Source organism: Perognathus longimembris, chromosome 23, assembly GCF_023159225.1.
Source record: "Perognathus longimembris pacificus isolate PPM17 chromosome 23, ASM2315922v1, whole genome shotgun sequence".
In the NCBI taxonomy this organism is placed as follows: Eukaryota; Metazoa; Chordata; class Mammalia; order Rodentia; family Heteromyidae; genus Perognathus; species Perognathus longimembris.
In genome coordinates this window covers 19,529,867-19,553,536 of record NC_063183.1, presented here as the reverse complement: position 1 = coordinate 19,553,536, position 23,670 = coordinate 19,529,867, and the positions used below count along the sequence as shown (strand labels likewise).

The 23,670-nt window shown below is 48.4% G+C and overlaps 1 protein-coding gene and 1 long non-coding RNA gene across 5 annotated transcripts in view; both read right to left on the bottom strand.

The window, feature by feature from the left end:
* Positions 1–23,670, bottom strand: part of Dapk2 (death associated protein kinase 2) — a 93,893-nt gene that overhangs the window by 15,354 nt on the left and 54,869 nt on the right. For 3 of the 4 annotated variants that reach the window (XM_048332840.1, XM_048332839.1, XM_048332842.1), the window contains 5 exons: positions 7,076–7,205; positions 4,554–4,602; positions 3,810–3,836; positions 1,808–1,960; positions 1,057–1,102 (listed from right to left, as the gene is read on the bottom strand). In XM_048332840.1, coding sequence (XP_048188797.1) covers positions 1,057–1,102; positions 1,808–1,960; positions 3,810–3,836; positions 4,554–4,602; positions 7,076–7,205 — 405 coding nt within the window. Of the gene's footprint in view, positions 1–1,056; positions 1,103–1,807; positions 1,961–3,809; positions 3,837–4,553; positions 4,603–7,075; positions 7,206–17,215; positions 18,011–18,043; positions 18,207–23,670 lie in introns of those variants that run through there. The other variant, XM_048332841.1, reaches the window with a different exon arrangement.
* On the bottom strand, positions 8,816–10,029 carry LOC125340939. The gene is made up of 2 exons (XR_007208841.1): positions 9,171–10,029; positions 8,816–8,948 (listed from the first exon to the last, which is right to left on the bottom strand). It is a non-coding gene; the product is annotated as an uncharacterized LOC125340939 (long non-coding RNA).

The following is a 23,670-nucleotide window of genomic DNA, read 5'->3' as shown; positions in this document are numbered from 1 at the left end:
ACAGAGGGCAAGATCCTCTGAAAAAAAACAACAGCAGCTGGTGCCTCCATTAAAAAGGAAGTGAGGCAGAGATTCACCTTGGTGTTGCCACCCTCTTAAGTGGGAACATAATTTCCTCGCTCTGTCCCAGGGCCCAGTTCCTCAGACCTTGGGGCGCCTGGGGAAGCCATGTGATAGATTTGAATGTCATCTTCTCCTCAGAATGCCAAAAGCCAGAAAGAAGGAGCCTTGGATACTAAATCAGGATTTGTTCATTGCCACTGATCTCTCTATAATCCACCAGCCCTGCTTTCTGCTTTGAGAAATGATGGGGACCTGTCCCAAAGTCAAAGAACGTTTTAGAAGATGGTCTCAAAGGGAAAAGGTTCAACTGAGGACTGGGAATATGACCTAGTGGCAAGAGTGCTTGCCTCGTATACGTGAAGCCCTAGGTTCGATTCCCCAGCACCACATATACAGAAAATGGCCAGAGGTGGCACTGTGGCTCAAGTGGCAGAGTGCTAGCCTTGAGCAAAAAGAAGCCAGGGACAGTGCTCAAGCCCTGAGTCCAAGCCCTAGGACTGATCAAGAAAGAAAGAAAAAAGAAAAGAAATGGTTCAACTGAGATTTTGGGAGCCATCCTGGGGTTTGAACTCAAGGTCTGGGTGCTGTCCCTGAGTGTTAGTGCTTAAGGCTAGTGCTCTACCACATAAGCCACAGTTCTACTTCCACCTTGGTGGTTAATTGGGAATAAGACTTTCATATACTTTCCTGCCCAGGCTGGCTTTGAACCACAATCCTCAGAGCTCAGCCTCCTGAATAGCAAAGATTACAAGGTGTGAGCCTGAGAGTTGTAAGGGTTTCATTTCATAAGCAATGTGAACGCATGAAATATAAACTTAAGGCAGCATAACCCTATTTGAACAAGCCCAATCCTTTTGGGAGCCCCAGCTTAGCTGTCATCTGTGCCCAAGAGTCAAGCAAAGCCCCTCCTACAGGTCCTCTGCATTTGGCTACCACGGCCAGCCTTGGTGACAGAATAGTCCTGATCACGGGAAATCACCACTGTGCCCTTACCGTAATCCAGGGGTGTCTGAGAGCTTCTTGGATGGTGAGCCGTTTCCTGCAATGAAGATTAGAAAGTGGTGACCATTCATGCTGGCAGACACTGAGAACAGCTGTCTGAATCCCCATCTTTTTTGGAATTCTTTAACTAAGCCATCAAAACAGCATGATGGGGGAAACCCAGATAGCCATGAAACGGCTTAAATTTCCCATACACTTGGAAGATTCTCCACAGAGAGGTCTTGCCACCTAATTCTCATCTTCAGTTCCAAAGCTGAAAGGCCTAACAGTTCCAAAGCTGAAAGGCCTATAGGAGTGTTGTAAAACTCACTATTCTTTCAGAACCTGCCAGAGCCAGGTCTCCATTGCTAAGCCTGTGCTTTCTCCCTGCCTGCTTGCCTTCTTCCGGTGCCATGCACCACTCTGTGTGCAGGTAGGATCTAAACCATGGGAAGCTCTTTCTGAGGTTCAGGTGCCTTTGGGTCAGACTGTAGAAGCCTTGAGAACTCTGGGTTGACTTCCAAATACACATGTGCAGAAGTAAGGCGTGTGCACACAGACACCTAATATCGTTCTTTTAGTAGAAGGCAGAAAGGCTTGCGTGAACAAGATGGAGGCCAGCCATAGCCCCCGTCCAGTGTTAGAGCTCAATGGCGCAGGTGTCAGCTGTGGCCCAGTGAGGACAGCCTGACACATCTTTGAGATGGGCAGCAGGAGATAATCTGTACCTGAGAAACTAGTGATTTCTCCCCCATCCTCTTACCGGGTTTCTTTCACCAGAAGCTTTCGAATGAAGTCCTTGGCCAGCTCACTAGTCTGGCTGAAGAATTCCTCGTCAAAGTCGTAACTCACCGCTGTGATATTTGCCAGTGTTTCCTGCTTCGTGTCTCCCAGGAAAGGGGAGGCTCCGCTTAGGCTGAGTACAACAGAGGAATAACCACATGACTATGGGAAAGTGGATGGCAGTGGGGGTGATACATTCCCAGAACCCTGTCCTGTACTGTGCATGGCCAGCGGGAGGTGCCTGCCAACCCAGCCTGGTCTCTCTGGGCAGCCAACCCTCAGACTTCACAATGCCATTCAACACACCTGACGTAGCTCCTGCCAAGTATCTGGAGGAGAGAGACTTTGTCTTTTGAGTGTTTCAGTAGTTGAGAGGAGCTGGGTATCAGTGGCTCATGTCTATAATCCTAGTGACTCAAGAAGCTGAGATCTGAGGGTTGCGATTCAAAAGCCAGCCCTAGTAGAAAAGTCCCAGGGACTCCATCTCCAATTAACCAGCGGGAGGTGGGGGGAGTGGGGGGGGGAAGAAGCTGGACTAGAGGTGTGGCTCAAGTGGTAGAGGGCCAGCCTTGAGCAAAACAAAAGCTAAGAGCATATGAGAGAAACCCTGAGTTTAAGTCCCAGTACAGATACCCCTCTTCCCCTAAAAAACCCACAACTCTACTAAGCTCAGGGGAGAGTTGGCCATGTTGTTATACAGGGCTACCAGCCCAGCCCATGTACTGATTTGGGCGGGGGTGGGGTGGGGTGGTTCTTCTGAGAATGATCCCTCCACTGTGGAACACTGGTGTTCCTTTCTTTTCCCCTTCTGGCTAGGGGCTGACATTAACCCTACCATGTCATAAAAATAACACTTGCTAGTCAGGTGCATAATCCTAGCTACTCAGGAGGCTGAAGTCTGTGGCTTGTGGTTCAGAGCCAGCTTGGGGGGAAAGTCTGTGAGACTCTTCTCTCCAAATGACCACCAAAAAGCCAGAAGTGGTCCTGTGGCTCAAGTACTATTGTGCAATCCCTGAGCAAAAGAAGCTCAGGGACAGCTCCTAGGCCCTGAGTTCAAGCTCCTGGAATGGCACACACAAAAATAGCATTTCCTGTGTTTGTGCGTTTGCTGTGAGGGGAAGGGCCAGGAGGCAGATGGAATCCCCTCCACATGCCAGGGACACCATAGCACAGGCCTAGGATATGTGCACACGGTACGTATCCACCCCCTTTCTGCAGCAGGATGTTTGTGACTTATTTTTCTGGTGCAAAAACAGGCCCAAAGGTAAATCACCCATCAAAAGTCACCACACCAGAACAGAAAGCAAGAGCATAAGGTCTTCAGCTCCAGGTGAGGCCTGATGGACAAATGAGGCAAGAAATCTCTGCTTAAAGCAACTAGATGACCAGGACAGGAAAGAAGGAAAGAGAAGGATGAGAGAGTATGGGAAAGAAACAGATAACTGGGAAAAGGATGAAAGAGGGGACGAAAAAGAAGAGCAGCAGGAGGGGCAGGCACAGGCTGCTTCAGGGTTGTTCCTCCTTGGAACAACCCTGTGTCTCTGTCTGTCTGTCTGTCTCTTTCTCTCTCTTGTAACACTGGGGATTGAACCCAATGCCTTGGGCACCGAGGGCCATTTGTCTCCCACGGAGCCACACCTCTAGCCCTGTCCCAAGGCTCCTGAGTCCCAATGCACTCTCACTGTGCATTGGAAGTCTGGGGGCAGGGGGAGCCCTGGAATTCTAGGCAGAAATACAGAGACACAGGCCAGGCAGGAGAGCAGATGCACCTCTGGATTCCTGCTCCACTTCAACCCCAGCGTCCAGTGAATGACCAGGGTTGAGGGAATGGAGCTCAGAGCACTCAGCCTCAGGTGTGCTGGGTAGGTGTAATACACCCAGTTTACGATGGGTTCTCTGTAAATGTCAGCCCATCCCTCATGCCCTCCTCCCCCCACTCTGATCTAAGCTGGATTGGAACCCCAGGGATTGGAGATACTCACAGGATGTAGGTGATGACCCCGATGCTCCTGCAAGCAAAGAAGAGTCGAGTCAGGGCTGTCTGGCTCCAAGAGTCTCTTAGTCTTCCTCTTCTTCCAGGCAGCCTCCACCCCCGACCCCCCCAGCTATCCCCAGCCTACAATCTTCTCCATCCCACTCTTAAGAAGTGGCATAAGACCCATTTGGCGTCATCAAGCTCTACACACTAAATCTATGGACCCCTCATACTTGTAGATTCTGCTATTTGAGGGTGTCTCTCGTCACCTTTGAGCCTCTTTTCCATATCAACGAGGCTAGGAGGAACCATCTCATACGACTGCAGGCAGGACTGTGGAAAACCAGGCGCTCAGCCAACTATAAAGCAGCCATGCCGTTTCTGTGCACAGAATCGATCTCTGCAGTGTTCCCGGACTGATGTGGTACCCATCACCTCAGAGGCTGCCACGGAACACATGGTGGGCTGACTGGAAGAGCCACTGTTCCTGATATCTGACTGCAGCTGGGGCAGACACTGGGTGAGCCCACACCCTGACCCCAACGCCCCTGGCTCCTCCCAGGCTGACAAATGAGCTAAGGGTCCTCAGTCCAGACCTGGCTGCCTCCACCTGCTCTGGTCACAGGTGCCACACGCCTGGAGCAGCAGAGGCTCTGAAAGGTGAGTGTGGAAAAAGGGAATCTCACAATCAAAGGGGTGTCACACCTAGAGCAGGGTCTAAGGGGCTTCCCCTCAAGAAAAGATCCCTTACCACATGTCTGCCTCCAGTCCCAAGGGCTCGTAGTTCACGATTTCTGGAGCTGGAAAGAAGTCAGTCACATCCAGGAGTCAAGAAAAGGTAGAAATGGGAGGAGATGTTTCAAATTGGACTCTAGGGAATGTGGTGCCAAATGTCTCCATCCTAAATCTCCCGTAAGGAAACCCCAGCAGCGGATGGAGATAACCTAGATCTGAGAATGTTAAGGAAAGACATTGCTACAGCACAAGCTTGGTACAGTAGCACACACCTGTAATCACAGCTGTTGGGAGGTATTGGAGGGAAGACTGCCAGTTTGAGGCTAGCCTGAGCTGCTTAGCAAGAGAGGGGAAGGCCCAGGAGGGGAGGAAAAAGAAGTTGTCATGGCCAAAATATTTTGAATCCCAAGTACAAGACTTCAGGAGGTGAGTAGGGCAGGAGAATAGAACCTGCAGAAGACCTCCGGGAGCTTTGTTATTCCTCGTTCCTGGGAGGCCATAATGGGCCACACTGGGCCTGCCTTCTTTGCCTTGGGCTGGCTGGCCCCTAGAACTGTGAGTAACACGGTCTGTTGTTTATGAACGATGCCAGCTAAGGCATTTTGTTATGGCAACCCACATAGATTGAGACGCGAGCTGCCTGTGAACTTGGTTGAAACCCATGACAAATAGGACTTCCTAGTGAGGGGGAGCGGGTGGGTAGGAGACAGGATCACCTGAATTGAAAGAGAAAGGTGATAAGAAGAATAAGAAAGAAACAAAGGATAGGAAGGAAAAATGGAAGTCTAGTGACAAGAGCTGTTGTTGTTGTTTTAATTGTGTTGTTTCTTTGTGCCATCCTGGAGTTTGAACTCAGGGCCTAGGCACTGTCCCTGAGCTTTCTTTGCTCAAGCCTAGGTGCTTTACCAAGTGAGCAACAGCTCTACGTCTGGCTTTTTGGTATTCTATTGGAGATAAGGGTCTCACCAACTTTCCTGCCTGGATTTGCCTTGAGCCACGATCCTTAGATCTCAGCCTCCTGAGTTGCTAGGGTTACAGGCGGGAGGCCTCCAGTGCCTAGCTTGACAAGACCTGCTTTGGAAATGTCCCATGGATGCCTGCAGGTCAGTACTGGAGGGCGATGGAGAAGCAAAGGGACTGCATCTTCCTAAGAGTTTGGTCTGAATGAAGGACCTCTCTCCTGAGGAGCAGATAACCTTCTTGGGGTGGCTGAAATGAGATGATGACCTTGAGAGGCAGCTGGAGGCTAGCTGGTGGGGCAGAGCCATCAGATCTGGGGACACCAAGGCCCAGGTAGAAATAAGAGCTGAGCCAATCATGTGGGGACCAGGAGAGTGCTCTGCCAAAGACAGAAGAGAAGCACATAGCAAGGTGCAGTGAGCATGGACAGTGTCCAGAGGAAGAAAACAGAAATCAAATTATCCATGACCTTTTAAAAGGTTGGCAGGAAAATGAGTGCAAGAGAAAGGAGAGATCCTTGAAGAAGAAGAAGAGCTTGGGCCTGCTTCATGGAAAGATTCAAGAGCAGATTACACTTAGTGGCTCATATCTGTAATCCCAGCATTTGGGAGGGAGGCATACAAGGAGGATTGTGAGCTTTGAGGCCTACTATACAGGGAGTTCTGAGCTTACCTGGGAGATTGAGATTAGGAGGAAATTTGGTACAAGGGTAGCGCAAGCAGAAGCATTTACAAGACTATACTAAAAAAGCAAAACAAACAAAACAGCTAAGCACTCATTCCTTTCCTCTCTTAAGGATATTTGTGTCCCCCAACTTCTGGCCCAAGCCTTATAACAAGGCATTGAGGGGCAGGATAGGTGGGACCTGGACCAGAGGGGAGAGGCACAGAAAGAAGGGAGTGTCCAGGGTGCTCTAAAGCCGGGCATCTGCAGGAATGAATACAGGCTGGGCACCCAGGGGAGGCGGGTAGGTAGATGTAAGCCAAAAGCTACTTCAGAGAAGGCTGAGTCTGCTAGAGGCAGAGGTGATTTCTAAATCCACATAATAAACTCATCTAAAGAGTAAGTTCCCAAGTTCTGGGAAGTCTGAACTTTACAACGTTTTCCAGCTCCACCTTGTCCCCCTTGGAGCAAAGACTCAATCTTGCCTGGCTATTCAATGAGCAGACACTTTCTTCCTTCCTACCCACTAGGTGCCATCTCTCATCATGAGCCCCGAGATCACACACGGCCCTAGGAGACTTGTTCCTGGGATTTCTTTTTGTTATCAACTTTTGTTGTTATTGGTGTGCTAATCTTAGGGCTTGAATTCAGGGTCTGGGCACTGTCCCTGAACTTATTTTGCTCAAGGCTAGCATTCTTCCACTCGAGCCACAGCGCCACTTCTGGCTTTTTGGTGGTTAGCTGGAGATAAGAGTCTCAAAAACTTTCCTGCCCAGTCTGGCTTCCAACCACAATCCTCAGATCTCAGCCTCCTGAATAGCTAGGATTATAGATCTGAGCTACCAGCACCTGGCTGTTCTCAACTCTTTGGATGTTGGCTTCTCAGCTGAGAGAGTAACAAGCCTGAAAACTCACCGACAAATTCCGGCGTCCCAAAAATGTTCTTAAATTCAACTCCATCTTCAATTTCGTGAGCCAGGCCAAAGTCAATCAGCTTGATGTGTGGAATGGGAATATTCTTGTCTAACAACATGATATTTTCTGGCTGGAGAAGAAAACCAACAACAACAAAAAAATGAAAACAAAACAAAAAATAAAACAGGAAGGAAGAAAAAAAAGTGGTAATTAAAGCCCTGGCTTGTGTTTTTGCTTTGGGTTGGGGTGGAATTTGGTGTTCTATTTTTAGGAGACTGAAATAGCACAACTCCCTTGTTTTTGTGTCTTCTCCCGTGAACTCCAAACCAGGCAGAACACAAAGGCCAGGGCTTGGCTGCTACTAGTAGCAGAACTGGGGAATTTAGCCTTGATTCCTTTCTGTCCCTGAATGCCCGATGTCTTTCATGTAGTACCTTAGTGTCCTCATCTGTCAAATGGGAGCAGCAAAATACAGGCAGCCTTGCCTATAAACAAAGTATCACCCATGAGTGTGTAGATGGGGCGGGCACCACAGATTAGCCCTGGTTTACCCTTAACTTGTGGGCCTTGGCAGTCCTAACCAAGTCTTTCCCTGGGCCAGCAACTTCCTGTTGCTGACTTTCCCTCCTCTAACCTAACTATACAGCCTACACTTCTCTATGTGTTTAACTAACTTTGGCCCTCACAAGCAGGCCACAGGAAAATAAGATACCTGATTTGCAGAGGAAATAAATACCAGCTATTCTGACTCTTTTCCAGCGTTGTAAAGAGCCATCAGGCAGGACATAATGATGTCAGGGGAGAATGGGGCAGGGGCAGAGGACAGTCCGACATGGACCCTCACACATCCCTGCCTCTGAGTGAGGTGGGAACAAAGTAGACAACATCCACTAACTGATGAATGGACAGACAAGAATATGATATGCTCATACCACATATAGTATTCATCTGGGAATACTACTCAACCAGAAAAAAAAAAGAATAAGACGAAAAGGAAAACACAATGGTATAGATGAGCCCTGAAATTGTTACATTAAATGAAAGAAGCCAGATTCACAGGCTACGTATGATTCTATTTACAGTAAATGTCCAGAACAAGCTAGTCTAGAGACAGACAGTAGATCAGCCACAGAACAGGCTTGGGGAATGGGGATGACTGCTAATGGAGCCATGATTTCTTTGGGACTTGATAAAGACATTCTAAAATCAATTCTAAAATTATGCTATGAATAACTGTGATGTTACATAGTGGTAAATTATATATATTCAGTAGGTGGGGTCTACGGTATGTCTGTGAGATATATCACAATGAAACTGGTAAGAAGGCTGATTACTGGTAGTCTGAATAGTCAGGTGACTGAGATCTGAGGATCCCGGTTCAAAGTCAGCCTGGGGAGGAAAGTCTGTGACACTCTTATCTCCATTAACCACTACAAAGTTGGAAATGGAGCTGTGGCTCACATGGTAGAGCACTAGCCTTGAGCACAAAAGCTCAGGGACAGGGCCCAGGCCCCTGAGTCCAAGCCCCAGTAGCTGAATAAAAAAAGAAAAAAAAACCTAGCAAGTAAATAAATACATGTTTAAGAAGATTAGACCTCTCTGGTCTTAAACCAGAGGGATTTCCTACCTTGGCCTGTGCTTACACTGTTCTGTCTATCTGGAGGCCTCTGAGTCCATGAAATCCTGGCTAGGCCTCCAGGTCTAACTTAGCCAGCCTTGACCTTGAAGGCCTTCCTCTTCGTCCCAGGCATCTCTGTACTTCGTGCCTGTTGAAATCTCTTTCTTAGCCCTACTCTTCCAGGTACAGCAGCCCTCTGTTGTCTTTGCCTGGTTCCCATAGCAGAGCTGTCCTCAGGATGGAGAAAATTGAAGACTTGGGGGCTGGGAATATGGCCTAGTGGCAAGAGTGCTTGCCTCGTATACATGAAGCCCTAGGTTCAATTCCTCAGCACCACATATATAGAAAACGGCCAGAGGTGGCGCTGTGGCTCAAGTGGTAGAGTGCTAGCCTTGAGCAAGAAGAAGCCAGGGACAGTGCTCAGGCCCTGAGTCCAAGGCCCGGGACTGGCCAAACAAAAACAACAACAAAAAAAACAAGACTTGGATCCCTCATGGTGGCCACTGAGCTGGACCCTAACTCTGAGTTGAACCCATACTGAGCCCGGACTGCAACTTCTCACCCTTGGGTTCCCCCCAGTGCCCTGAGGACGCTGGGACCTTCTGTCTCAACAGCTGGAAACTTTCACTCAAGGGAGTTGGCTGTGGCCCTCCTCTGCATTTTTTTCCACTTCTTTTTTTTTTCTTTTTTAATAAAGGACACATTTCCTTTTGCATTTTTAAAGCTTGTTTATTCGTCTTCCTCTCTAGGGATTATTCGCAACTTTATTTTTGTGAGTGCATCAAAAGCAGAATGGGTTCTTAAGTCTCTGTAGAAAGGAGAGCAAAGGCAGGGGAGGTCAGGGGACAGGATCCAGGCAAGTGACCCAAGTCCAGTACCTGGCGTCCAATTCCAATGCCCCAAGCCTAACCTGTCCATGGTTGCGAGGGTCCCAAGTGCCCTGTCACCCCCCTGCAAAGAGCTTCTCTCTCTTCCCACCTCTCCTGGGCAAGTAGCTTCTCATCTCTTCCATCCACATCCCTTGGCCACTTTCTTAGCTACTTCTCTAGGAAAGAGGCCCTGAGACCTCAATCCTGACCATCATAGCTCAGGGCCCAGGCTACCATCACACAGCACAAAAGGAATGGAATGAGGGTGGGTACCCCAGAACCTCATGATCCCCGGGACTACAGGAAAGCAGGAATGAGATGGAGGGGAAGAAGAGGTGAGTCTGAGTATCTCTAGTAGTGCCACCTTGAAAGGAGAGATGGCTCCATGCCTCATATTCTCTCACTTCTGTAGACAACAGTCCAGGCCAGGAAACACTTCTCTGCTGGCTTTTAAGAACCTCCGAGTGCTAATAGTTCATTCCTGTAACCCTGGCTACTCGAGAGGCTGAGATCCTGAGGTTTGCAGTTCAAGTCTAATGAAGGCAGAGAAAAGGCTGTGAGACTGGATCTCCAGATACATAGCAAAAAGCAGGGCTGGAGAATTGTCTTGGTGGCAGAGAACCAGCAGGGAAATCATGCCATATGAGTGTGAGGCCCAGAGTTCAATCCCCATATCTTGTTCTGAGGAGCAAGATTATGTTTTACCATCTGAATCCCATCTGGTTTTCTTTTTTGCCAATCCTGGGGCTTGAACTGTGGACCTATGCACTGTCCCTGAGCTGCTTTTGCTCAAGGCTAATGCTCTACCACTTGAGCCACAGAGCTACTTCCAGCTTTTTCTAAGTAGTTTATTGGAGATAAGAGAGTCTCACAGACTTTGCTGCCCGGACTGGCTTTGAACTGTGATTCTCAGATCTCGGCCTCCTAAGTCACTAGGATGACAGGCGTGAGCTTCTGGTACCAGCTGTCCCATCTCTCTTGAGTCCTATTCCAATAACTTAAGACAGAGTGACTTTCCCTGCCCCCTCCTCGAACCTGGTTAACCCTTCTTTATATTTCAGCCAAGACAGAACTTTGTCTAGAAGGCCTTTTCTGGGACCACCTGTCCCTGTCTACCATGTCCAAAAAACACCCTGTGCTTCCCCAATGCAATGCCTCCCACACGGTTGAGCTGCTGCCTCCCTCCGAGCTTCCTATGGGTTTTGTTGCTGGCATCTCCCCAGAGCCTGGACCTGAACCAAGCAGTCTCCAGGTGCTACACGGGTACTTCCTAGGAGAACACCAGGGCCCTCCATTATACCCTTGATAAATGTAGGACTAAGCATGAACCAAGCACATGCTCTACTTGATGCCTCGTTCCACTCTTTCCACTATCCAGCCACGGTGGATGTGTTGCCATTCCTTAAAAACAAAGATTCACGTCAGCTCGTGGACATGAGGATTTCCATGTCTATCTGTCAGACCTCAAAGCTTGAAGGTCCCATCACTCTACCCTTAGAGAAGTGGGAATGCCACCTGAGCTGGCTCATCCTGGGTAGCCTGTGCCACCCACCCCAGGGTACTTTTTCTTCTGGAGATGATTTCAAGGAGATGGGTGCCCTCTACCCCCCACCCCCAAGCTGTCTTCCTGGCCTGGCCCTCAGAACCCCAGCATCATCTCCAGACCCCGATGTCCTCATTGCAGATGAGAAGAGAGCACCCGCACTGGGTCCTCACAAAGGCTCTCCCAGGTCATTCCACCTGAGACGTGGGGCAGCAGGAATGCTTTGCTGAGTGGTTGGGAAGGGGGTCCTTATCTCTACCTCGCTGCTGCTTACTTGTTGGGACATTCGGGCTGAGGGTGGGGGGTGGGGGGGGTAATGGGGCTTGAACTCAAGGTCTTGTGCTCTCGCCTGGCTTCTTTACTCAAGACTGGCACTCAATCACTAAACCTCACCTCCACTTCAGGCTTTTTGCTGGTTAACTGGAGATAAGAGTCTCGCTGACTTTTCTGCCCCAACTGGCTTCAAACTATAGTCCTCAGATCACAGCCTCCTGGGCAGCTAGGATTACAGGTGTGAGCCACCAACCCCTGGCTACTTCTTCACTTTTCAACAGTACTTCCCCGACATTGTGTTATAGAACCAGCCCAGCAGCAACAGGACTTGCTGGCGGTCCTAAGCTCTCTCTCATCTGTGCTGCTACCTTCCTAGGTGGCGGCAGCCTTTTCCATGGGGAAATTAAATTTGTGTTGTTGTTTTTTTTTAAGTTCCTGGCATCACCTATGTTGCTTTTGTGCCCTATGTTCCATTAATATTTTTGGAAGTGTATTGTAAGAATTCCAGCCTGGGTCTCCCTTTCCAATCCTATGGAGGCTCCTCACCACCACCACTAGGGGCGCCAGAGAGCACCCCTCCCACTGGTCAGCAAGGAGTTGGGCATAGGCAAGGTCTGGAAGGTGGCTTGAGGGCCTGCAAAGCAGCAGTGACCTGGGGTTCTGCCTCTGCTTCCTAGTCCCTCAAAAGAGCTCAAGGCTGTAATTGGACAGCACTAGCCAAGGCTAAGTGCTCTTAAGCAGGCCATGTCCTTTCTCTGCACCACAGCCCTTGACTCTAAGCTAGACACTGCATGTCATCCATTGCCCCTTCAAGCTTGAAGCGCGGCGGTTTCAAGGTGTCCAAACCCCTGGTTTGTACAGGATGTGAAAAGGCTCATGTCTCCTGGCCCCAGGTCAGAAAGGGAGAACAGGCTGCTGCGGTCAGGGCCGCTGGGCCCAAGCCAGACTGCCTTCTGGGATGCTTCCTGGCTCCTGTCATTCTCCCTCGGCCTTATTTATTTCAATCAGATACTTCACCCACACACCTGGCATCATCTCCCAGGCACGCCCGGGGGAGGTGATCACATTCCTATAGGTGCTGCCATGCCCAGCCCAGGGCCTGCCAAGCTGCCACCAAGAGGCGGAACTACCCCCACCTGACAAAACAAACTCAGCCAGCTCAGCCCACCCGGCAGGCGCCCTGAGAGAAGCCAACATGCCCCTTCATGTCCTGGTGGATCTGCTGGGGTGCTAACTAGAAGCTAGTCCTCCAGGAGGACCTCCAGGAGCCTGAGCAGGGTGAAGGCATCCTTCAGGGGCTATGCAATCGAGTACAAAATCATAGGGCTGTGGAATAAGCCACATAGACCTGGGCTCAAATCTCAGCTCTGCCACTAACAACATAAAACCTGTGTAGAGTCACTGTGTCTCCTGGAACCTTGGTTTCTTATCTGTAAAATGAGGATGGCACCTAGCAAGAAATAGCATTGCTCTGAGGACTCCAAGATGGTCGGTGTAAGGAGAGGACAGCATTTAGGGACATGGCAGAGAAGAAGGGCTATGCTGGTTCTAGCATTTTACCACTTGAGCCATGGTTCCACTTTCCAGATTTTTTTTTTTGGTAGTTTCCTGGAGATAAGAGTCTCATGGATAGGCTTGTGACTTAGCGGTAGAGTGCTTGCCTAGCATGAAGCCCTGGGTTCAATTCCTCAGTACCATATACACAGAAAACACCAGAAGTGGCGCTGTGGCTCAAGTGGTAGAGTGCTAGCCTTGAGCAAAAAAAGCCAGGGACAGTGCTCGGGCCCTGAGTTCAAGCTCCAGGACTGACACACACACAAAAAAAGGCTCATGGCCTTTCCTTCTTTGGCTGGCTTTAAACCATGATCTTCAGATCTCAGCTTCCTGAGTAGGTTTACTCTTTTCTGAGATGCAGCATTAGCCACCAGGCCTTGGAGCTCAGATCAATTCCCCTTCCAAATTCTCTGCACTCAGCTGGCAGAATATGCCCTCCTCTGCTCTCCTCCCCACCCATTCACTTATTTGTTCCCCTCCTGCAAGCTCTTGCACCCCAGCCTCAATGTTGGGGCCACACGGAAACAGAGATCATTTAGTTACTTCATGTTGCAGAGGAGCTCAGAGAAGTTCAGAAGCATCCAAGGACTCTGGCGCCAGTGGCTCATACTTGTAATCCTAGCTACTCAGGAGGCTGAGGTCTGAGAATCATGGTATGATGCTAGCTAGCAATCTGTGAATCTCTTATCTCCAATTAGCCACCACCACCAACAGAAACAGAAGTAGAGCTATGGCTCAAGTGGTAGAGTGCTAGCACTGAGCGAAAAAGCTAAGGGACAGCACCCAGGCCCTGAGTTCAAGTCCTTGTCCTGGCACACTAACTAAATCAATAAATATAAAAGCTTCCAAGGTCACCAACTAAAGAGCAGAGCCACAAGTCTGCTGAGTCCCTCCCAGTGACTGGCTAGGCCAGGCTGCCAGCCTCCGCAGACCTGAGGCCTAGCCAGGGCTATCCATGGGGACACAGAAGCTGCCTGAAAACCTTCACTGGCAATGCAAGCCCAACCACAGATTGTCCAGCAGCACTGGACAACCGAGAAAGTACAGCCGTTCACTGCCAGGCCCCTGTGGGCAAGTTTCCAGGGTGCCTGTGGGGTCTCTCCCCCTAGCTCACTGGAGATGAGACCTCAGGCAGCCCCTACCCACAAGCCCACAGGGTGACCTTTGCTCAATGTCTACCTCTGTCTGCTATTCAAGGACTCTCTGTCTCCTCCCTACTTCTGGTCAGCTCAACCCAAGCTGCATGCTTGCTATACCCTCCTCCCTGCCCACCCTCACTTCCACTTACTCTGCCAGAATTGCCCTCTTGATTAGCTCCTCTTCTTGCCACCACCATCCATAGGAACATGTCCTTCCATGTCCTGTCACCATGGTATGAAAGTCTCAAGAGGAAAGACTATGACTTTGCCTCTCACTCCCCATCTCCAGCTTCCAAGAGTGGCTGGTATTATGGTAGTGGCTAGTTATTGTTTACTAGACGAGTGAATGAATGAATGAGTGAGTGAGTGAGTGAGTGAACCAATGCAGTCAGTTATCATCTTTCCCACATCCTGCTTTAAAAAGAATCAATATAGATCATGGCTAAGAGCACAGGCTGTGGAATCAGGATTTGAGTTCCAGTTGTCATTAGCTACTGCTTGACACTGGAGAAGTTGGCTAAATCTCTCAGCTTCAGCTTCTCCCCTATAAATTAGAAACAATACTAATGCCCACGTCTAGAGCGTTTCTAGAAGGATTAAACAATTGAAAGTGGTTGAGTACCAGTGTCCACACCTGGAATCCTAGCTACTAAGGAGGTTGAGATCTAAGGATTTAGGTTTGAAGCCAGTCTAACTCGTAAGACTCTTTATCTCCAAATAACCAGCAAAACATATGGAAACGGAAGCTTGGTTCAAGTGGTAGAACACCAGCTATGACCAAAAAAAGCTGAGCAAGAGCTCAAGGTCTTGGATACAAGTCTCATTAAAAGCACCAACAACAGAAAGAAAATGGGAGACCTCAAATCGCGTAATTCCTTAGAAAGGCAAAATCAAAGTTCATTAAAACATCGGGAAGTGAGGGCTGGGGATATGGCCTAGTGGCAAGAGTGCTTGCCTCGTATACATGAGGCCCTGGGTTCGATTCCCCAGCACCACATATACAGAAAATGGCCAGAAGTGGCGCTGTGGCTCAAGTGGCAGAGTGCTAGCCTTGAGTAAGAAGAAGCCAGGGACAGAGACCAAGCCCCAGGAATGGCCAAAAAAAAAAAAAAAAAAAATCAGGAAGTGGGTGGGGTGGGGTCGAGGGGAGAAGGGTCGACAAATGAAGAGAGGAGGAGAGGGAGAATATAGTCAGGAATCCATTGTATATTCTTCAAAATTAAGACGAATGAGGGAAGGGCTAGGTAGGGGGGAGATGGGTGATGTTGAGAGGGGTGACACTGATCAAGATACACTGTATTCATAAACTGCTTTGTTGGATGGCAGCTGCAGGGTGCCCTTAGGGTCAGCCCGCCTGCTAGCCCAGTGGTCATTTCACGCTGGCTCTGATGTCTCAGTGGTTTGCTGCCTCAGCTTCAGGCTTTTCTCAGAAAACCCACAGCTGTGGCTTAGGGAAGGGCCTGGACTCAATGCACTGAGATTTGTTAAACCACAGCCTTTGGGCCACTCCACCAGGCTCTCCACTGCTGGGAGAGGGGGCACTGTGCACCTCCAGTCTCTTGCCCTCCCCCCCCCCCACCATGAGCACAGGCTCATAACTTTATGAAACTATTTTCTAAAGCTAGATGTTGGTGGCTCATACCTGTAAGCCAGCCTTTAAAGAAAAGTCCATGTGAGGGGCTGGGGATATGGCCTAGTGGCAAGAGTGCTTGCCTCCTATACATGTAGCCCTGGGTTCGACTCCCCAGCACCACATATATAGAAAACGGCCAGAAGTGGCGCTGTGGCTCAAGGGGCAGAGTGCTAGCCTTGAGCAAAAAAGAAGCCAGGGACAGTGCTCAGGCCCTGAGTCCAAGGCCCAGGACTGGCAAAGAAAGAGAAAGAAAGAAAGGAAGGAAGGAAGGAAGGAAGGAAGGAAGGAAGGAAGGAAGGAAGGAAGGAAGGAAGGAAGGAAGGAAGGGAAAGAAAGGAAGAAAGGAAGAAAGAAAGGAAGAAAGGAAGGAAGGAAGGAAGGAAGGAAGGAAGGAAGGAAGGAAGGAAGGGAAAAATCCATGTGAGACTCTTTCTCTGGTGAGCCACTCAAAAACTGGAGGTAGAGCTGTGGCTCAAAGTGGTAGAGTGCTAGCCTTGAGCAGAAAAGTTCAGGTACAGCACCCAAACCCAGAGTCTGAGCCCCAGGACTGGTAAAACAACAACAACAACAAAAAGCTAACAGCACAATACAGATCTTGGATTAACTGTGTAAGTAACATGATCTAGGGAAGCACTAGATTGGTGAAATAATATCTGATGACAACCAGCTTTTCTTGAGAGTTTCCTCTCTGGCTAAGTTCAAGCCTGGGTCCTGTCATTTGATACCTGTGTGATCTTAGGCAAGTTACTTAACCTCTCTGAATCTCAACTGCGTAGTATATAAAAGAAGTGACCAAGTCTTTAACTTCAATGAGGATCAAATGAAGAAAACAGATGTTCTATGTTCTAGAAAGTACCACATGCATTTAAAGTGTTATCACTGGCTCAGTTATTCCCAGTGGTTAAAATGCCATTTTTCTTTTTAATACAAATCCTCAATTCAGTTCAAAATCACATACTAAGCCAGGTACGAGTGGCCCATGTCTGGCTACTCAAGAGACTGAGATCTGAAGAATCAAGATTCAAAGTCAGGCAGAAAAGAAAAGTCCGTTAGTCTCTTATCGCCAATTAACCAACAAAGGTGTGGTTCAAATAGCAGCAAGCAGAGCATGCAAGCTGACCAAAGCACAAAGCCCAGAGTATGAGCCCTTGTACTACCAGTAAATAAATAAATAAAATAAAATAATTTAAAAATAGGGTTCTGATGGCTCACATCTATATTCCAGCTACTCAGGAGGCTGAGATCTGAGGACTGAGGTTCAAAGCCAGCCCAGGTAGCAATGCCCATGAGGGTCTTATGTTCAACTAAACACTAAAAAGCTAGACATGGAGCTATGGGTCAAGTGGTAGAGTGCCAGCCTTGAGCAAAAAAGCTCAGGGACAAAGGCCACCCGAGTTCAAGACCCAGGATTGGTACAAAAAATTAATTTAAATTGGAATTGCTATAATAAATAATTGCTATAATAAAAAGTGCTATAATTATCACTGTTATAAAAGTGTGACTAATCATACCACAAACAGAAGATCCGCTCCAAGGAAGATTCTGGACATAGAAGATCTTGGATTTTTCTGAAGTATCTTGCTCAGGAATTCATCATCTTGTTATAAGAGGCAACTTAAAAGATGCTTTTGCTGGACCCTCTGAATTGACTAAAAGTCCCCCAACTCAGTATCTGTGCCCTTAACTATTCTCCACTGCAATCAAATTTACAACCACCATAGGCTCCAAGAAAAAGAATATTCACTGATAAACATCTTGTGTGAAAGGCAAACTGCCTCTCAAATAGGCAATGCCTTCTTCTTATCATCTTAAAGAGAACAGCCAAAAATTGGGGAGACCATCTTGTTCCTGCTCTGTTCCAGCAATAAAGTGATAGCAAATTTTCTGAAACGCTTCCAGGGACCAAGTCTGAGCTAATAAATGGTCAACCAAGGCCATACCTGGAACTTGAGACTGTTTTAACTTTGATACCTTTCTCACCCCCCTGCCCTCAATTCTTCCTATTTAACTGAAGCCAATAATATCTGTACCTCAGTAGGTGGCTAAAGATCTACTGAAGTGCTACTTCCACGGACACCATATAACCAGTCTCCTTTCTCTGCTCTTCAACAGTCTCTTTAGTTGGCATATGAGGCTAAGTGGCCTGAACTAACTTGGAACTCCTGGACTCTGGATGTGGGTGTCTCAAAACCTAGTTTCATCACCACTGTTTATAGAAGTTGAAGGCCTCAATTTCTGGGTTCCTGGTTTGCATATGAGTTGGACCCATTCTCACAATTTGGCTTTTTGTTCTGTTTTGGGTTTTTCTGGTTTGCTTTTGTTTCTGCTTAAAACACCACCCATCCTGAGAACTACCTCGGTGATGGGAGGGGAAGAGAGAAGGACACACCCATGATTGGAGGAGAAAGCAAATAAGCTGAGACCCACACACCAATACTTGCCACAAGGCCTTCATTTGTGCTGGCATTAAGCAGCACGCATGGGGTTCCTGGGTGGTACTGGCCACACTTCTCCATGCTCTGCCCTGCAGAAGCCATGTTTTACGCACCTCAGTACTGACAGGCAGTAAGCCCTCATCCCTTCCATCTGTGTAATAACAATAATTGGGCACCAGTGACTCATAACTGTAATCCCAGCTACTGAGGAGGCTGAGATCTGAGGATCACAGTTCAAAGTCAGGCCAAGCAGGAACATCCCATGAAACTCTTATTTCTAGTTAACCACCAAAAGGCCAGAAGTAGGAGGTATGGGTTAAGAAATAGAGGACCAGCCTTGAGTGAAAAAGCCAAGTAAGAGGGTGAGGCCCTGAGTTCAAGCCCCAGTATTGGTGTGTGCGTGCGCATGCACACACACACACACACACACACACACACACACACACACACCACATCCTTTCCTCTGAGGCAACCTCCACTATGCTGTGGCAAGGAGTTCACCCCTTGGAAGTGGGTGTTATGGGTGGGAATCCTCACGGAGTCTCACTATATTCTTAACCTGTGGACAGTGGGCCTCAGGAAGGCAGGGACCATGTCCCACTGCTGTTTGCCATTCTGCCCTTGGATTATGGTAGGCCCTCAACCAGTGTTCATAGGAGTGAAGGAAATTCTGCTTCTTCTGCACTTTCCAGGTGAGACGCAAAAGAGCTTCCGCACCCATGAGAACAGGTGGTCTTCACGGAGGCCTTCGTTCATTCATTCACTCGTTCATTTACACAGTGACCAACCACACGTCAGATTCCATGGAGCACTGAGGGATTCCTCACTCTGAAGGCTCCCAGCAGGTTTGTGGCAAGGACCACAGAAGCAAAGAGAGAGGTGAGTTCTTGGTTATGCTGTTGAGAGGAGGCGGGGAAGTCCAGGGCTTCTTAGAGTGTCTGCTGGGCCTTAGCCCAGGAGCAGGAAGAATGTGGGGGGACAAGGGAAGAGAAGAAGTCTGAATGGAAGGAAGACAGAGGCAGAACAGAGACCTGGGGATCTAGTATCTTATTGTCCTGAACTCATATTTTTCAGAGAAGGAGGCTGGACATAGCCAGAAACAGGGATAAGGTAGTTCACCAAATGCCTGGATGCTGCGCTGAGAAGAGCTCGTGTACCCTCTGGGGAGCAAGGTCCCATGCGAGACATGGGGGCAAGCGCGTGGAACCATCTGTTTTTGCCAAGATTGCTTATCTTACATTATTAATCTGCCCATTCATGTGCTCTGTGCAATAAGGTTGAGGACATGTTCAAAGCACCCACAGGTTGGTCACTACCATGTGGCTGAACATAGAGGAAGCTTATCAAAGCAAGCAGAGATGTGGTCACTTATATTGAAGACAGAAAGCTAACCCCCGCCATCCACCTGCTCCTTCAATCTGGAAAAGGGGCTCAGAGACCAGGTAATGCAAAAGGTGATTGAGAACTTCTATTGGCTGGGCAGCAGTAGCTTATGTCTACAATCCTAGCTACTTAGGAGGCTAAGACCAGATGATTAAAGCCAACTGGGATAAAAAGAAAAGTCTATGAGACTCTAACTCCAAAATAATCAGTAAAAAAAAAAAAGCAGGACTGGAGGTATGGTTCAAGTGGTAGAACATCTACCCACCAAGCAAGCAAAAGGAACTGAGGAGACCCTGAATTCAAAACCAATTTTTTCTGAGAAAGATTACCCCCACACACTTTTTTTTTTTCTATTTTTAGTCTGAGACCAGGACTTGGACTCAGTAGCTGATGCTTTTGCTCATTGGCTGGTACTCTACCAACCAGAGCCACACCTCCAACCTCCAACAGATTCCTTACTTGGGTCCATGTATTAAATAAAAGCAAGGAGAAAAGCTTGGTATCCTTGTCTCCATTTTGGACTAAGCCATTCTCTTGGCAGTCACTTTGTAACCACCTTAGAATCTAAAACAAAACAAAACAAAGACATCACTGATTAATAATACCTTTATGACAGGGATCGAAACTACCCCTGAGAAACAATAGAGCCTCCTCACACCAGGTTACCCACCAAACAAGATGACTTACTTACTTATCATGACCAGAGATAATAGCAATAACACCTCCTCCAGAACCCGTCCCCAAACAAGGACTGAAATAATGACTAGCCAGGCCATATCTTGACCAGGAATGCTGACTAATTATGCATACCTTTCTCTCTCCCAGGAGTTCTTTGTCTATAAAAGCTAAAGTTCTGCTAGGCACCAGTGGCTCATGGCTGTCATCCTCAGGACCCAGGAGGTTGAGATCTGAGGATTGTGATTCCAAGCCAGCCTGGGTGGGAAAGTCCATGAGACCCTTATCTCCAATGAACTATCAAAAAAGCTCTAAGTGGAGCTGTTAGCTTAAGTGGTAGAGCACTAGCCTTGAACAAAACAAGCTCAGAGATAGTGCCCAGGCCCTGAGTTCAAGCCCCAGGACTGGCACAGGACAAAATAAAACCAACAAAACAAAAGAAAAGAAAAACCTAAAGCTCTTATTGATAGCCCAAAGAAGGCTGAAGAGAGACTGAAGTGCTATCTTCCTATGGTATACCCAGACCTCTCCTTTCTCTGCCCTGCACCCTGTCTCTTTAGTGAGTGTATTAAGGGGTGAGTAGCCAGACCTGACATGTGGAAGTCCTGGAGTTTGAATATAGGGTATAAAACACTAGTTTTAGTTACAGGGAAGGAGGGCATGGGGTGAACATTGTGGCTGTGTCCTAGGGCAACCCAGATAGCCTGACTGACTTGGTGAGAAGTAACAAAATGTTAGTAGGAGGGGAAAGCTCCTCAGGGAAAAGGAAGGTTTGGGGGGGGGGGGTTACACAGTGGGAAACAAACCTGGAACCAAGCAGTCTCCTCTACGCTACAAGCTGATGCTTCTCCTCACTCCTGGCTTGTGGAACATTCCAGTTGGGAGGCATGCGATGCACACCTGGGCCAACTACTCATCCCTTCCTGAAGTTGCCCTGAAGTGGACCTGGGCCCAGGGACCCTTGGGAGGAAAGTAAGGAAAGGAAATCTGCACTGGAAGCCAGGATCTGATCACTCACACCTGGGATACTAGCTATTCAAGAGTCTGAGATCTAAGGATCACAGTTTGGTTTTTTTTTTTGTTTTTTTTTTTTTTTTGGCCAGTCCTGGGCCTTGGACTCCGGGCCTGAGCACTGTCCCTGGCTTCTTCCCGCTCAAGGCTAGCACTCCGCCACTTGAGCCACGGCGCCGCTTCTGGCCGTTTTCTGTATATGTGGTGCTGGGGAATCGAACCTAGGGCCTCGTGTATCCGAGGCAGGCACTCTTGCCACTAGGCTATATCCCCAGCCCCTGAGGATCACAGTTTGAAGCCAGCCAGAGCGCACAAATGAGAGAGAGAGAGAGAGAGAGAGAGAGAGAGAGAGAGAGAGAGAGAGAGAGAGAGAGAGAGAGAGAGAGAGACTGACTTTTATGTCCAATTAACCAGCCAAGTGGAGTTGTGGCTCAAGTGATGGTTATCTGCCTCACACTAGCTGGATTTGTTTTCCTAGTACCACTAGAGTGCAAAACATTGTAACAAGAGTTGTGTTTTCTTTCCCTCTCTTCCTGGAAGGGAAACCACAATAGCCCCATGTCTAGTCCAGAGTCAGCACCTCGGCTTTCTCTCTCAGGACTCTGCCAGGTGAGTGGTGGTATTTGCATCCAGGCTGAAAACCAGAGGTTCAAATGTACCCCAGTCCATGCAGAGTGAGGCGCAAACCTGACCTGGCTGACTCCAAGCCAGGAGCAACCAGAGATGCAAACCTCACTGCAAATGTGCCAGTCCTGGACCTCTTGGCTCCTGAAACCCCTTTTCCTGTACCAGCCATTTAGAAAAAGTATAGGTGGGACACCGGTTGCTTATACCTGCAATCCTAGTTACTCAGGAGGTTGGGATTCGAGGATCATGATGATGGAAAATGACTTAAAACAGTCAACCTTTTCCCGGACAGCCATTAAACTGCCCTTGCTGCAGACCTCACCAAATCTGAATCATCTCCTGGCCCCTTTCCCTCTCCCCAAACATCCACTTTCCTTACACATGGTCCCAGCCCACCAGGGACAGGAAAGTCCATAAACTGCTTATCTCCAATTAACCAGCCAAAAGCTGGATGTGGAGCTATAGCTGAAGAGGTAGAACCCAGGCCCTGAGTTTAAGCCCCAGGACAGGCACCAAAAGAACCAAAACAACAACCATCATAAAAAGAAAAGAAAAGGAAAAAAGGAAGATGAAAAGACAAAGGAGCCTGTCTGGAGACAGATTTGAAAGGCAGCAAACCTAGAAGCAAACAACAGGTTAATTTCCCTGGCTTTATCCATTACCCTGAGGTCCAAAGGCCTCTCCCCGCCCCACCTTCTTCTGTGACCCCAGAGAGGATTTCTGCAAGATGTCCTCTGTGGGAGGAATGCAAAATACCATGGCAACCAGCACGGAGAGGGGACTCTGCTGAGGACATTTGGGGCAGGTCACCTGGGAGGCTGCGTAGGAGCTGGGATGTGTGTTTCCCAAGCAGTCCAGTGCTGGCACAGACTCTGTGGGGCTACAGACACGCCATGCTGCTCCTGGCCAGTTTCCCAGCCAGGCTTTGTGTCATCCTGTAACTCTGCCTGCTTCTCTCACCCCCTGATTATTCCTCAGGTCAAACCCCGTGATAGATCATAAATCTGTCACTCCCTCTGGTCTCTCTCTCTCTCTCTCTCTCTCTCTCTCTCTCTCTCTCTCTCCTGGATTACAACATGAGTATCCTAAGCTAGGCCACAGCTGCAGGGCTGTCCCTGTTCTATCCATCTTCCAGGCTAGAAGGATCATTCTGGAACACGCACTTGCTCACTTGACCCCATTATCGCTCAGGGTGAAGTGTATCCTCCCTGCCTGAGTTCCCACGTCGCTTGTCTGCCTCCGGCCCTCCTGGCCTCCTCCCAGCCTCTTCTCTAGTCACTCAGCACACACTCCTTTTGCCTGTTCTTCCCCAAAGGTACCCTGCTGGCCTGTCTTCCTAGAAGGTCCTCTCCCTGCACTACAGCCAGCCAGTTCTTCAGAAAAACTCAAGTGCCATCTCTTCCAAGAAGCTGCCTCTAACAACAAATGCTGGAGGAGGTACGGGGAAAGAGGAACCCTTCTCCATTGTTGGTGGGAGTGCAAACTAGTACAACCACTTTGGAAAACAGTATGGAGGTTTCTCAAAAAGCTCAATATAGGCCTACCCTATGACCCAGCCATACCACTCCTAGGCATCTATCCTGAACAGCAGGTCCCAAGATATCAAAAAGACATTTGTACTTCCATGTTTATTGCTGCACAATTCACAATAGCCAAAATATGGAATCAACCCAGATGCCCCTCCACAGATGAATGCATCCAAAAAATATGATACCTATACACAATGGAATACTACATAGCGATTAGGAATGGTGAAATATTGTTATTCGCAGGGAAATGGTCAGAACTTGAACAAATAATGTTGAGCGAGACAAGCCTAGAACACAGAAAACAAA